The sequence below is a fragment of the Carcharhinus amblyrhynchos genome, chromosome 11 (assembly GCF_965287045.1).
Source record: "Carcharhinus amblyrhynchos chromosome 11, sCarAmb.v2.hapA, whole genome shotgun sequence".
In the NCBI taxonomy this organism is placed as follows: Eukaryota; Metazoa; Chordata; class Chondrichthyes; order Carcharhiniformes; family Carcharhinidae; genus Carcharhinus; species Carcharhinus amblyrhynchos.
Window position 1 is genome coordinate 48,029,005 of NC_137334.1, and position 13,401 is coordinate 48,042,405.

At 43.7% G+C, this 13,401-nt stretch overlaps 1 protein-coding gene across 7 annotated transcripts in view; it reads left to right on the top strand.

Annotated features, from left to right (window-relative positions):
* The window catches only part of myo3b (myosin IIIB), a 542,791-nt gene that overhangs the window by 149,311 nt on the left and 380,079 nt on the right, over positions 1-13,401 (top strand). For all 7 annotated transcript variants that reach the window (XM_080199029.1, XM_080199032.1, XM_080199033.1 and 4 more), the window contains one exon: positions 12,946-13,095. In XM_080199029.1, the coding sequence (XP_080055155.1) occupies positions 12,946-13,095 (150 nt within the window). The remainder of the gene's footprint in view (positions 1-12,945; positions 13,096-13,401) is intronic.

The following is a 13,401-nucleotide window of genomic DNA, read 5'->3' on the forward strand; positions in this document are numbered from 1 at the left end:
ACAGTTCATGTCCAAATGCAGCAAGACCTGAGTATCCAGGTTTGAGCTGACGAGTGGAAAGTAACATCTGTATCACAGAACGGCTGTCTCTGAGAAGAGAGAATCTAACCATAACTCCTTAACATTCAGTGGCATTACCATCACTGAATATAATCATAGATTCCCTACAGTGCAGAAAGAAGGCTGCACTGACTTTTGACAGAGTATCTTACCCAGGCTCTCTCCCTGCCCTAATTCACTAACCAATCCTGCACATTTACCTTGGCTAATCTGCACTTCTTTGAACTCTAATGGGCAATTCACCTAACCTGCACATCTTTGGACTGGGATGAATTGGAGCATGTGGAGGAAACCCACTCAGACATGGGGAGAATGTGCAAACTCCACAGTCACCCAGTGCCAGTATTGAACCTGGGTCCCTGATGCTTTGAGGCAGCAGTGCTAACCATTACGCCACTGGTGACTGGAAGAGGAACAGATGCCTTGGTATCACCATCACCACCTGGAGGTTCCCCTCCAAGTTACTCAACTTCATGACTTGGAAAAATATATTGTTGTTCCTTCACTTTCACTGGGTTAAAATACTGGAATTGCCTCCCGAACAGCACCGTAAGTATATCTACACCTCAGGGACTGCAGCGGTTCAAGAATGCAGCTCACCACTGCCTTCTAAAGGACAACTAGGAATGTGCAATAAGTGTTGGCCTAGCCAACGACGCCACATCCCAGAAAATGAATTAAAAAAATTAATCTGTGCTTGATTTCTTGTGATGCAGGCAACACACAAACTTCATCCAGCATGGTGGCACAGTGGTTAGTACTTGCTGCCTCATAGCACCAGGGACCCAGGTTCGATTTCAGCTTCGGGTGCTTTTGTGTGGTGTTTTGATGTTTGCTCCCTGTCTGCATGTGTTGCCTCTGGGTGCTCCAGTTTTCTCCTTTGGCTTAAAGATATGTAGGTTAGATGGATTAGCCATGGTAAATGTGCAGGGTTAGGGTTAAGGTAAATAAGTTTAAGTTTATTTATTAGTTTCACATGTAGCTTATATTAATACTGCAATGAAATTACTGTGAAAATCGCCAAGTTGCCACACTCCAGTGCCTGTTCGAGTACATTGAGGGAGAATTTAGAATGGCTAGTGCGCTTAACCAGCCCGTCTTTTGGACTGTATGTGGAAACCGGAGCTGCCGGAGGAAACCCACACAGACATGGGGAGAATGTGCAAACTCTGATCAAACGGTGACTCAAGCTGAGAATCAAACCCAGGTATCTGGTGCTGTGAGGCTTTAATGTGAACCACTGTGCTAGCAAATGTATGGAGATTGTTGGGTGAAACTAGGTACAAAGAACAACCCAGCACGGGAAACAGGCCCTTCGGCCCAACGAACCCGCGCCGCCGCATCATCCTACACCTATTCTACCCTGCGTGTCTACGAATGGAACCCCTAACTTAGCCAGATTCAGGGGAGAATAGTGTCAATTTGGTAAACCAGTCAGCCTAAGAGCACATCTTTGGGGTGTGGGAGGAAACCGGAGCACCCGGAGGAAACCCACGCAACCACGGAGAATGCGCAAACTCCCACAGACACAGGCCCAAATCCATGTATCTGCACAGCTAGCAGTGCTAGTCACTGAGCTGTTGCGGCGCCCGTCTACCGGTCCAGGATCAAGCACACACACCGACACGAAGTACTAGGCCACTCCCAGAACCTCCAAGAGCAGCCACGCACGACCCACCGTGTGCATGCCCCTTGTTTGACAACAAGGTGGACCTCCACCTGCGGAATAAAAAGACAAAAACGTTAACATACAAGTCTGCATTTCCGGTGTCTCCCGAGGCTCTGACCTTATTTAATACCCCCTACTATAACCCTCCATCCTCGTTTCGCTCATGTGTCTGTCTAAGTGAACCTTAAACGAGTCCAACGTTCCTGCCTCCACCACCCTACTCGGTAGCGCGTTCCATACCCCCATGACCCTCTGCGTGAAGAACCTTCCTCTCACATCCAAATTATACCTCTCCCCCCTCACCCTTAGATCATGACCTCTCGTAATTGTACCCAGTCTAGGGAGCAGTCTCTCACTATTGACTCTATTTATTCCCTTCAGTATCTTATATACCTCTATCATGTCCCCCCTCAATCTCCGTCTTTCCAAGGAGAAAAGTCCCAGTTTCTCCAACCTTTCCTCGTAACCCTGTTCCTCCATGCCAGGCAACATCCTGGTAAACCTCCTCTGCACCCTCTCCAGAGTCTCCACGTCCTTCCGGTAGTAAGGTGACCAGAACTGGACGCAGCACTCCAAATGCGGTCTAACCAACGTTCTGTACAACTGAAGCATTAGACGGCAGCTCTTATATTCTATACCCCTTCCTATAAAGGCTAACGTTCCATAAGCTTTCCTCACAACCTTCTCCACTTGTGTCGCAACCTTCATAGACTTGTGTACCTGCACTCCCAGGTCCCTCTGCATTTCTATACTCCTAATCGGTCTACCTTTTATCATGTAGCTCCTCTCTGCATTATTCCTTCCAAAATGCATCACCTCGCATTTGTCAGGATTAAATTCCATCTGCCCAATGTACCAACCTATCTATATCCTGTTGTATCACCTGACATTCCACTTCAGTATCTGCCAACCCTGCCATCTTGGTGTCATCCGCAAACTTGCTGATCACACCACTTACACTCTCTTCCAAGTCGTTTATGTATACTACAAAGAGGAGAGGTCCCAGTACTGAGCCCTGTGGCACACCACTGGTCACTGGCCTCCAGCCCGAAAAGGTCCCCTCAACAACTACCCTCTGTCTCCTATTGCCCAGCCAGTTCTCAATCCACCTAGCTACCTGACCTCGTATCCCATGCGCCTTAACCTTTTCTACCAGCCTACCATGAGGGACTTTGTCAAACGCCTTACAGAAATCCATTTAGATGACATCAACGGCTCTCCCATCGTCAACCGTTTTTGTCACCTCCTCAAAGAATTCTACCAGATTCGTAAGGCAAGACCTCCCCCTAACAAAGCCATGTTGCGTATCCCTAATCAGATCGCAATGCTCCAAATGCTCATACATCCTACCCCTAAGTACTTTTTCCATTAATTTTCCTACCACCGATGTCAAACTCACCGGTCTATAATTTCCAGGGTTACCCCTACTACCTTTTTTAAACAGCGGTACCACATTAGCTACCCTCCAGTCTTCTGGGACCTCACCTGTGCCCAAAGAAGAGACAAAGATTTGCGCCAGAGGCCCAGCAATTTCATCTTTCACCTCCCTAAGCAGCCTGGGATATATACCATCAGGCCCTGGAGCTTTATCCGTCCTTACACTACCTAAAAGCCCTAGCACTTCCTCCCTCGTAATAGATATTTCCTGCAACTGATCCACAGCTCCCTCCAAGACACCGCACGACACCGAACCCCTCTCCTTCGTGAACACCGACGCAAAGTATTCATTCAGGATCTCCCCCATTCCCTCCGACTCAATAGATAACTCCCCACTTTTGTCCCTAAGAGGACCAATTTTCCCCCTAACTACTCTCTTGCTCCTAATATAGGAATAAAATGCCTTTGGATTTTCCTTAATCCTACCAGCCAAAGCCATTTCATGCCCTCTCTTCGCCCTTCTAATTCCCCTTTTTAGCTCCCTCCTACTCTCTCTATATTCCTCCAGCGCTCTCTCCGTCCCCAGTTGTTTCAACCTAACATACGCCTCCCTCTTCTTCTTGACCAAGTCTTTGATACCCCCTGTAATCCACAGCTCTCTAATCCTACCTTTCCCATCCTTCCGCTTAACTGGAACATACCTCTCCTGCAACATTTTCATTTTGCCCTTAAAAGCCTCCCACTTGCCAACCGTGGACTTGCCAGCTAACAGTCCCTCCCAATCAGTGTCCTGCAGCTCCCTCCTAATCCGGCTATAGCTCGCTTTTCCCCAGTTCAGCACACTCCCGTTCGGCTGGCACTCATCCCTTTCCATTTTTATCCTAAAATAGACGGACTTGTGGTCACTGTTAGCCACATGTTCGCCTACCTCTACCTCAACCACCTGCCCCGGCTCATTACCCAACACTAAATCCAGTATAGCCCCTTCCCTAGTCGGGCTAGTTACATACTGCTCTAGAGACCCTTCCAAAACACATTTTACAAACTCCTCTCCCTCCGTACCCCCGGTTCTAGGCCCCCTCCAATCCACTCCAGAAAGATTAAAGTCACCCACTACAACCACCCTATTCTTCCTGCACCTATCCAAAATGCCCCTGCAAATGCCTTCCTCCACTGACCTCGGGCTGTTGGGTGGCCTATAGTATACCCCTAGCATCGTAATCTCTCCCTTTTTATTCCTCAACTCCACCCACAGTGACTCAATCCCTATCTCTTCTAAGATGCTCTTTTGGAGAGCCGGTGCAAACTTGATAGGCTGAATTGCCTCCTTCTGCTCTTGGGATTCTATGATCATTTAAATTATAATAGCACGCAACCTGGTGCCAAACATGATGTTGAGAGGCTGTGTACCTCACTAGGGGAGCCAAGCGTCTGGTAGCCTGCGTGATTTAAAACCATCTTGCACCTCTTAAAGGGGTTAGATTTGGCTGGGGCAGTTGTTAGAAGTGGCTGGGTAAGAGTCTGACTTGCACGAAGAGTAACTAATGGCACAACAGGAGAGGAAACACACTCCTAAGTTCTCATGAAGACTCAATGCACTACACCCCCATCATTCACCTGTCAACAATCTCTGTCAATCATGATGCATACTTGACGTTCATCAGTTCATCCTCACACATTTAACACTGCTGCAAGATTCGCACACAAATCACACATACACTGCAGCTGTTCTTTCGTGGCAGCCACACAAGCATATCACACCACACATACAGACACACTTTCTTCTCTCTTGCAGGAGAAGGTGACCCATAATTGAAGACAGCAACACCTAATAGGCAGGGGACAGATATGGCTGCATGTCCTGAACTCCATGGAAGGAGATAGTGCTCACTATTAGAGCTGCCATGATTGAGGCTGATGACTGTAGACTCATACCTAATCTTCCGTCTCACATCCCTCATCCCATAGTCCCTTCTGATTTACAATCTGCATGTGATTAAGCATACTTTCCGCTATTCACCTTACCACAAACTTAATCTTCTGTTATTCTCTTTTCCAACACCTAAGAACTATAACCTGGACAGGCAGGGATGGAAGAGAAAGAAGTGAAAAAATGGAATTAAATAGAAACACCAGCACTCTCACACTCAGCCAGCAGTTCAGAAACTGATGCTGTGTGCTATAGAAGATGACGTTGAAGTGGGACCTGCATGATTGAGATGCTGGACACAAGTGGCCTGTGGAAAGGGCAGAGGAAAGGACAGCACAAGTGTCAGTTTGCCACTGGAATAGGCAAAAACATACAGAAGGCGGGCACTAAGAAAATGCACAGGGGTGATTAGTTGACTTTTGTATGGAATATTGGATGGTTTGATTCATAAAATTGGTATGGATTTTTTTTGGTCATAGCTTTTATTTTAACATTGTGGCCAAGGGGGCACAGGTCAATAAAAAGGAAAAGGTAAGGTGATTGGTGTATTGGGCTTTCTGTTGCTGGTACTGCAGTTGGATGAGTTGATCACAGACAGCCCTGCCAAAGGGAAACAAAATGCTGGAAATCTGCAGTCAGCAGCACACCTCCCCCGGGCAATCTTGTTTCTTTTTTGCCCCATCATCATTCTCTGTAGCCCTGTAGACAAATATTTCTGTTGTTCAGTCTCTTCTCTTCTACCCTATCACAGATTTCTCTTTTGTTCACATCCCACTCATTCAATATGTATATATTATGAATAATTTGGAAGAGGGAATTGAATGTATTATCTCCAAATTTGCAGGTCATCCAAAGTTGAGTGGGAGGGTGAGCTGTGAGGAGGATGCAGAGATGCTTCAGCATAATTTGGAGAGGCTGTGTGTATGGGCATATGCATGGTAGATGCAATATAATGTGGACATGTGTGAGGTTATGCACTTCAATAGCAATAATAGGAAGACAGACTATTACCTGAATGGATGTAAATTGAGCGAAGTGGATACTCAGCAAGACCTTGGTATACTTGAGCATCAGTCGCTGAGAGTAAGTGCGCATTTACAGCAGGCAGTAAAGAAGGCAAATGGTATGTTGGGCTTCATAGCAAGAGGATTTATGTATAGGGTTAGAGCTGTTTTGTTGCAATTGTATAGGGTGTTGGTGAAACCACACCTGGAGTATTTTATGCAGTTTAGGTATCCTTACTGAGGAAGGATGTCCTTGCTATAGAGGACGTACAGCGAAGGTTTACTATCTGATTCCTGGGATGGCAGGTCTATCATATGAGGAAAGACTAAGTTGATTAAGATTATATTCACTGGAGTTTAATGAGTGAGAGGCCATCCAATAGAAACATATAAAGTTCTCTCCGGTCCGATGGTAGTGGGCTATCGTTGATATTTGCTTACGAAGTCAGTTACAGATTTCCTTGTTCTAGCAGGATTAGAAAGGGTAGATTCAGAAAGAATATTCCCAATAGTGGGAGAGTCTAGAACTAGGAGTCATAGTTTGAGGATAAGGGGTAAACCTTTTAGAACTGAGGTGAGGAGAAATTTCTTCACCCAGAGTATGGTGAATATGTGGAATTCACTACCACAAAGTAGTTGAGGCCAAAAAGTTGTCTGATTTCAAGAAGAAATTAAGTATAGGTCTTGGGGCTAAAGGGATATGGGGAAATGGGGGGGCGTCAGGATATTGAATTTGATGATCAGCCATGATTAAAATGAATGGTGGAGCAGGCTTTAAGGGCCAAATGGCCGCCTCCTGCTTCTAGTTTCTATGTTACTCTTTGCTCAAAACCCACTTTATTCTAACTTTTCTCAGTTTTGATGAAAGGTCACAGAACACATTAACACTCTTTCTCTCTCTACTGATGTTGCCTAAGCTACTGAGTATTTCCAGAAATTTGAGAAGGCACCAAAACGTTGAGATGAGATTGATTTGAGATGAGGAATCTGGACAGAGTAGATGGGGAGAAACTCATTGGTGGAAGATTTGAGAAGCAGAGGGCAGAGATTTAAGATAATTAGCAAAAGAAACAACAGAGACTCAAGGAAAAACATTTTCATGCAATGATGTGTTGATTGACTCTTCTGGTTCTTCCTCAATTTTTTGTCATTTAACTGGTAGCAAGAACTGATGTGGAAATGCCGGTGTGAAATCAGATGAAATCAAAGTTCTCAGCCAAAGGCTCAATTTTTGCCCCACTACCAAAATAGACCCCATCAATCCAACAGCAGACACAGAGGAATTCATCAAGTGAATGAGGCTGCGGGAGTTCTCCCACAAACCCCAAGAGGCAACGACAAACACAATGAGACAGCCAATGAACAGGAACAGCCAACAGATCCACAGTGCTGCAACCGGAAAGGAAAGAGTCGAATTGGACTCCTCCAGAAGGCCTCGGTTTGACATGTCAAACCATCAGGAGTTGCATCAACACCAAATTCATCAGCCACACTCACAAGACAGCCCCGAACATCACCCAAGCACAACGCAGCAACATCCGCGCTCCCAAGACCAATCGCAACATTGTCATCAAACCAGCAGACAAAGGAGAGACCATCATCATACTTAACAGAACAGGTTACTGCAAAGAAGCGTACTGACAACTGAACAACGAGGAACACTATAGACAATTACCCACAGACCCGACCAAAGAACACACCCTTCAACTCAACACTCTGATCAGGACCTTTGATCCAGATCTTCAGAGCACCCCCCCATGCTCTCATCCCACGTACTCCCCGCGTTGGAGATCTCCACTGCCTCCCGAAGATACACAAAGCAAACACACCTGGCCGTCCCATTGCATTGGGCAATGCGACCCTGTGCGAGAACCTCTCCGACTACGTCGAGGGCATCCTGAAACCCATTGTAGAAAGAACCCCCAGCTTTTGTCATGACACTACGGACTTCCTACAGAAACTCAGCAACATGGTTCGGTTGAATCAGGAGCACGCCTTGTCATAATGGATGTCTTGGCACTCGATACCAGCATCCCCTACGATGATGGCATTGCTGCAACTGCCTCGGTACTCAACGCCGACAACTGCCAGTTTCCAGATGCAATTTTACAAGTCATCAGCTTCATCCTGAACCACAATGTCTTCACCTTCAACAACCAATTCTTCATCCAGGCACACGGAACAGCCATGGGGACCAAATTCACACCTCAATATGCCAATATCTTCATGCACAGGTTCAAACAAGACTTCTTTACCGCACAGGGCCTTCAACCGATGCTATGCACTAGATACATCAATGACATTTTCTTCCTTTGGACTCACAGTCACTGAAACAATCACTGAAACAACTATATGATGACATCAACAAGTTCCATCCCACCATCAGACTCACAATGGACTACCCTCCAGAATCGGTTGCATTCTTGGACACACGCATCTCCATTAAGGACGGTCACCTCAGCACCTCACTGTACTGCAAGCCCACGGGTAACCTCACGACGCTCCACTTCTTCAGCTTCCACCCTAAACAGTTAAAGAAGCCATCCCCTATGGACAAGCCTTCTCTATACACAGATTCTGCTCAGGTGAGGAGGATCGCAACAGACACCTCCGGATGCTGAAAAATGCCCTCATAAGAACAGGATATGGCGCTCGACTCATCAAATAACAGTTCTGATGTGCCACAGCAAAAAACCGCACCAACATCCTCAGAAGACAAACACGGGACACGGTGGATGGAGTACCCTTCATCGTCCAACATCTTCATGCACAGGTTCGAACAAGACTTCTTTACCGCACAGGACCTTCAACCGATGCTATACTCTAGATACATCGATGACATTTTCTTTCTTTGGACTCATGGTGAACAATCACTGAAACAACTATATGATGACATCAACAAGTTCCATCCCACCAGAGCGGAGAAGCTATGACATCTTCTCTGGAGTCTTCAAAATGCCATTGATGAAGACGAACATCTTGCCTGGGCCATCCCCACACCCCACTTGTTGCCTTCAAACAGTGGCACAACCTCAAACAGATCATTGTCCACAGCAAACTACCCAGCCTTCAGGAGTACAGTGACCACAACACCACACAACCCTGCCACAGCAACCTCTGCAAGACGTGCCGGATCATCGACACGGATGCCGTCATCTCACATGAGAACTCAATCCACCAGGTACACGGTACATACTCTTGCAACTCGGCCAATGTTGTCTACCTGACATGCTGCAGGAAAGGATGTCCTGAGGCATGGCACATTGGGGAGATCATGCAGACACTACGACAACAGATGAATGAACACCGCTCGACAGTCACCAGGCAAGAGTGTTCTCTTCCTGTTGGGAAACTCTTCAGCAGTCACGGGCATTCGGCCTCTGATCTTCGGGTAAGTGTTCTCCAAGACAGCCTTCACGACACGTGACAGCGTAGAGTCACTGAGCAGAGACTGGTAGCCAAGTTCCGCACACATGGGGACGGCCTCAACCGGGATGTTGGGTTCATGTCACACTATCTGTAACCCTGACGACTTGCCTAGACTTGCAAAATCTCACTAACTGTCCTGTCTGGAGACAATACACATCTCCTTAACCGGTGCTTAATGCTCTTTCCACTCACATTGCCTGTACCTTTAAGACTTGATTACCTGTAAAGACTCACATTCTAATCATTATTCTGTAAATTGAGTTTGTGTCCTTATATGCCCTGTTTGTGAACAGAACTCTACTCACCTGACAAAGGAGCAGCACTTCAAAAGTGTTTGCTACAAATAAACCTGTTGGACTTTAATCTGGTGTTGAGACTTACTGGGCAAGAACTGTGCATTCATGGTAAGGTTTTGGACCATGCAACAGACTACTTGTCTAAGAACATATGAAATTGGAACAGGACTGGACCATTGAGCCCTCCTTGTCAATTGGGAGTACATCCTATAATATAAAAGCATTAGCTAACCCTTGCTAGGTCTGCTAACCCTGCAACCTGGGAATTCAAGCTGGACTTTGAAGAGATCCCACTGTTGCAGTGAGGAATTTTAAATTTCTGCCTTTCGCTTCCAAACCTTTCTATCGAATTTTTGTCTGTGTGTGTCTGCTTCTTGAGCTGTTCTTCAGGTCAGAATGCTTCTTTGAATTTTTTTTTAAGTCTTGCAGATTTTTTTTTTTCTCTGCATTTTTGTGAGGCTTTGAGTTTTTTCATTACCTGCCACCATATTGTAAGGTTCTGTCCAACCCCCAAGTGCAGGTCACCACTGTGTACATGGTACTCTATACTCAGTCCCATGTTAACCATATATGTGCCAGACCCTTATGCTACAGGCACCTTCTTAGTGGAAACCTCCAACACACTGTTTCTTGTGAAGGTTATGGTAGAAGAATTGCTCCCTGAAGACTTAGTTGGACATGGCTTTTTGCTCCATGACTTACCACCCCCATCTCCCTCCTCCCACTTCAAGCAACTTGTCGTCCTCTATAACCTATTGTACCTGTCTTGGAGTGCGTGGACTGAACAGAAACCTTGAAGTCAGGACCATTATGTCAACCAGGTAACGAAAGCATGGATGAGACATTCAGCAGCAGATGAACTGAAACAGTGGCTGAGTTGGACAATATCACAGAGGTAGCAGTTGATATCTTGGCGATGGAACAGATATGTGAATGGAACTCATCCAGGATTCTGTACAATACACAGTCTGGAAATTGATACAGGCAGTGTGCTGGAGATCCTCCATTAATATGTAAATAAGTTTAGAGTATTAACAACTAAAGCTTCTGACACGTTGGCACATATTGTGAGCAGCTCATCATGTGAAATTTTGAGAATGGTATATTTGTTTTTACTGATTCCTATTCTGATTGAAATGCTGTCTGAGTTTAGGTAATACAAGTCCTAATACTTCTGTTCTATAACTGCCTGGTCTGTATTCCGTCTTGCCTATTCATAGCTGAATATTCTTTTCCTAAGTGTGAAAGTAAGGCTTTCCAATGCAGCCATCTGATTTACTATTAACAAAATGGCAGTTTACATCATTAAGGCATAGCAACACAAACAATGTTATCAGCAACTGCAAGCTGTCTGCAGATTTTCAAGCCACATCCCACAGAACCATATGTAGGTGTCTGTTCTTGTTCACGGGTAATAAATGCCTTATCCTCAGCTTCCAATTATGGCAGCAAATAGCTGCTCAGTGTGACAGAATGGAAATGGTTTTTAGATGCCTAGTTGCTAGATGGCAGCAAATGGTTGCAACCTGTGGTTAATGTAGTGACACTAATGAATTCTGAGAATTAATTTTCAGCTAAGGAAGCCTGATGAAGGCTGCCAGAATGTCAAACAAGATAAGAGATTGACTGTCACTGGGATTTGAGTTTATTTGTTTTCTGCTGGTGGGTGATTGTTCCCGATCTCTCAAATTGGGAGGTGGTGGTGTGAGCTACACCACAAGCTGTCTGGCTGATGTTGCATATAAACAAAACAGATTAATCATTACATACCACATAATCTAAATCTAAAACATTTTATTAACATAGAACCATAAACTTCATTTTTCCATTACAAAAATATTTTTCAATAAAAATATTAGAATTAAATAAAAATTTTGACATTCTCTGAATCAGAAATTTAATTCATAATTTTGCGTATTTGGATAGCAAATGAAAAACCTTACATTTTACTTACCCTCCATATCAGATACACTGATCTGGTCTTTTTTACTAAATATAACTTTCTCAAATGTTTATATGTCCTTTAAACATTGGTCCTCGCAGCCAGTGGTAGAAGGTTGTAAATTAAATTGATTTGAAGAATAAGCGAAATGATTAATTTCTCTGCTTGGATGAACTTATTGATATGTATTAACAAATGCATTGGAAAAGGTGGATGAGATAAGTCACCAGTTTTTCAGCTTTACTAAGGCGAACTGCAGTGTACAATAATAAGCACAAACGACACCCAGCAAATCCTGCTTACATCACTGCCAGGAATATGCAGAAATAAATGTGTGAGATAGTGGCAACCAACACACAAACTGTAGCTGTAGAGCACATAGATGATGTGGAATGTCCTTAGAGGATAGGGCATTAGAGCGATTGTGAAATTGGGCTAAACAAAGGAACAACCAATAATGGTAGCTGCTTATCACTTGCCGGTACAATTGTAGTTCAAGAAATTATACTTTATCTCTCCTTTAATGGTAGGTGAAACTTCTGTAACTATATAAATAAGATTGGTTTCTATGTATTATGCTTATAATGTCTGTGTTTAACTTTCCGTCGTTCTCTGAAATGTAGAGCATGATATAGTAATTGTAAGTACTAAAGCTTGGAGTCCACATGGACATTTTAAATACAGATTCTAATTTGTGAAAGAGATTTTGAAATGTTTGTGAAAAAACTGTGGATGACCTTTTGCCTACCTTAAACAGCAAATGATTGAGACCTAAAACAGTGGTAAATCAACTATCCATCTTTCAATTTATTTTCATTAATATGAAAGCAACATAGTATCAAATTAAGTAGCACTAATGTCCCAAAGTATCAAACGAAGTTGAAATCTGTAAACTATTAAAATTATTTTGATGTTTTAATTCTTCATAATTCTTGGCTCTAAGATATGATTTCTATCCACATCAGTCCCTCAGAATACTTCACTGAACAGATAAAAACTGACATTGATTTATCTTTTTCAAAACTCTTGCAGGTTTTGTTTGGGTTTATTGAATCATTTAAAAAATACGAACAATTTCCATATTAGTTACCAAAAGGAATGTGATTACATAGCGCACAGCTTTGTACTGTATGTTCTCAGTTTGTGTTACACTTTTAAATAATATGATTATTTCTGTACAGTATTTAAATGACATGTCTGTTCAACATTTTTATTTGTCATTTTCCCCCTTTCTCTAGATGTCTGATTAAGGACTTTGAAAAGCGCCCATCTGTTAGTTACTTGCTGAAACACCCATTTATAAATATCGCTCGTGGGAAAGATGTGACCCTACAACAGCAATTAGCTAACCTGATCAAAGTACAACAGCAGTATTCAGCAAAAACAAGGTATGATACAATAATATCATAAAATAGTTTTACCTGAGATATTTAAAGGAATTTAAAGTGGCTAATAGTAGCTGAAAATATTGTGTAAGTGAACAATTGCATTTCATATTACTGGTAATGTGAGTGTATTGCTAAATAGTTTGTAAGATTGTAATGTACTTATAGCAGAATATAGTCAAAGTCAGTCATACTAATGTGCAATTGTTTGCATCACGTCAGTGTCAATTGGTGCAGAGTTTTTGTTTACAGGTTGTTTTGCAATACTTGAATATGACCAGAGAGTGGCAGGATGCAGCTATTGTTTGT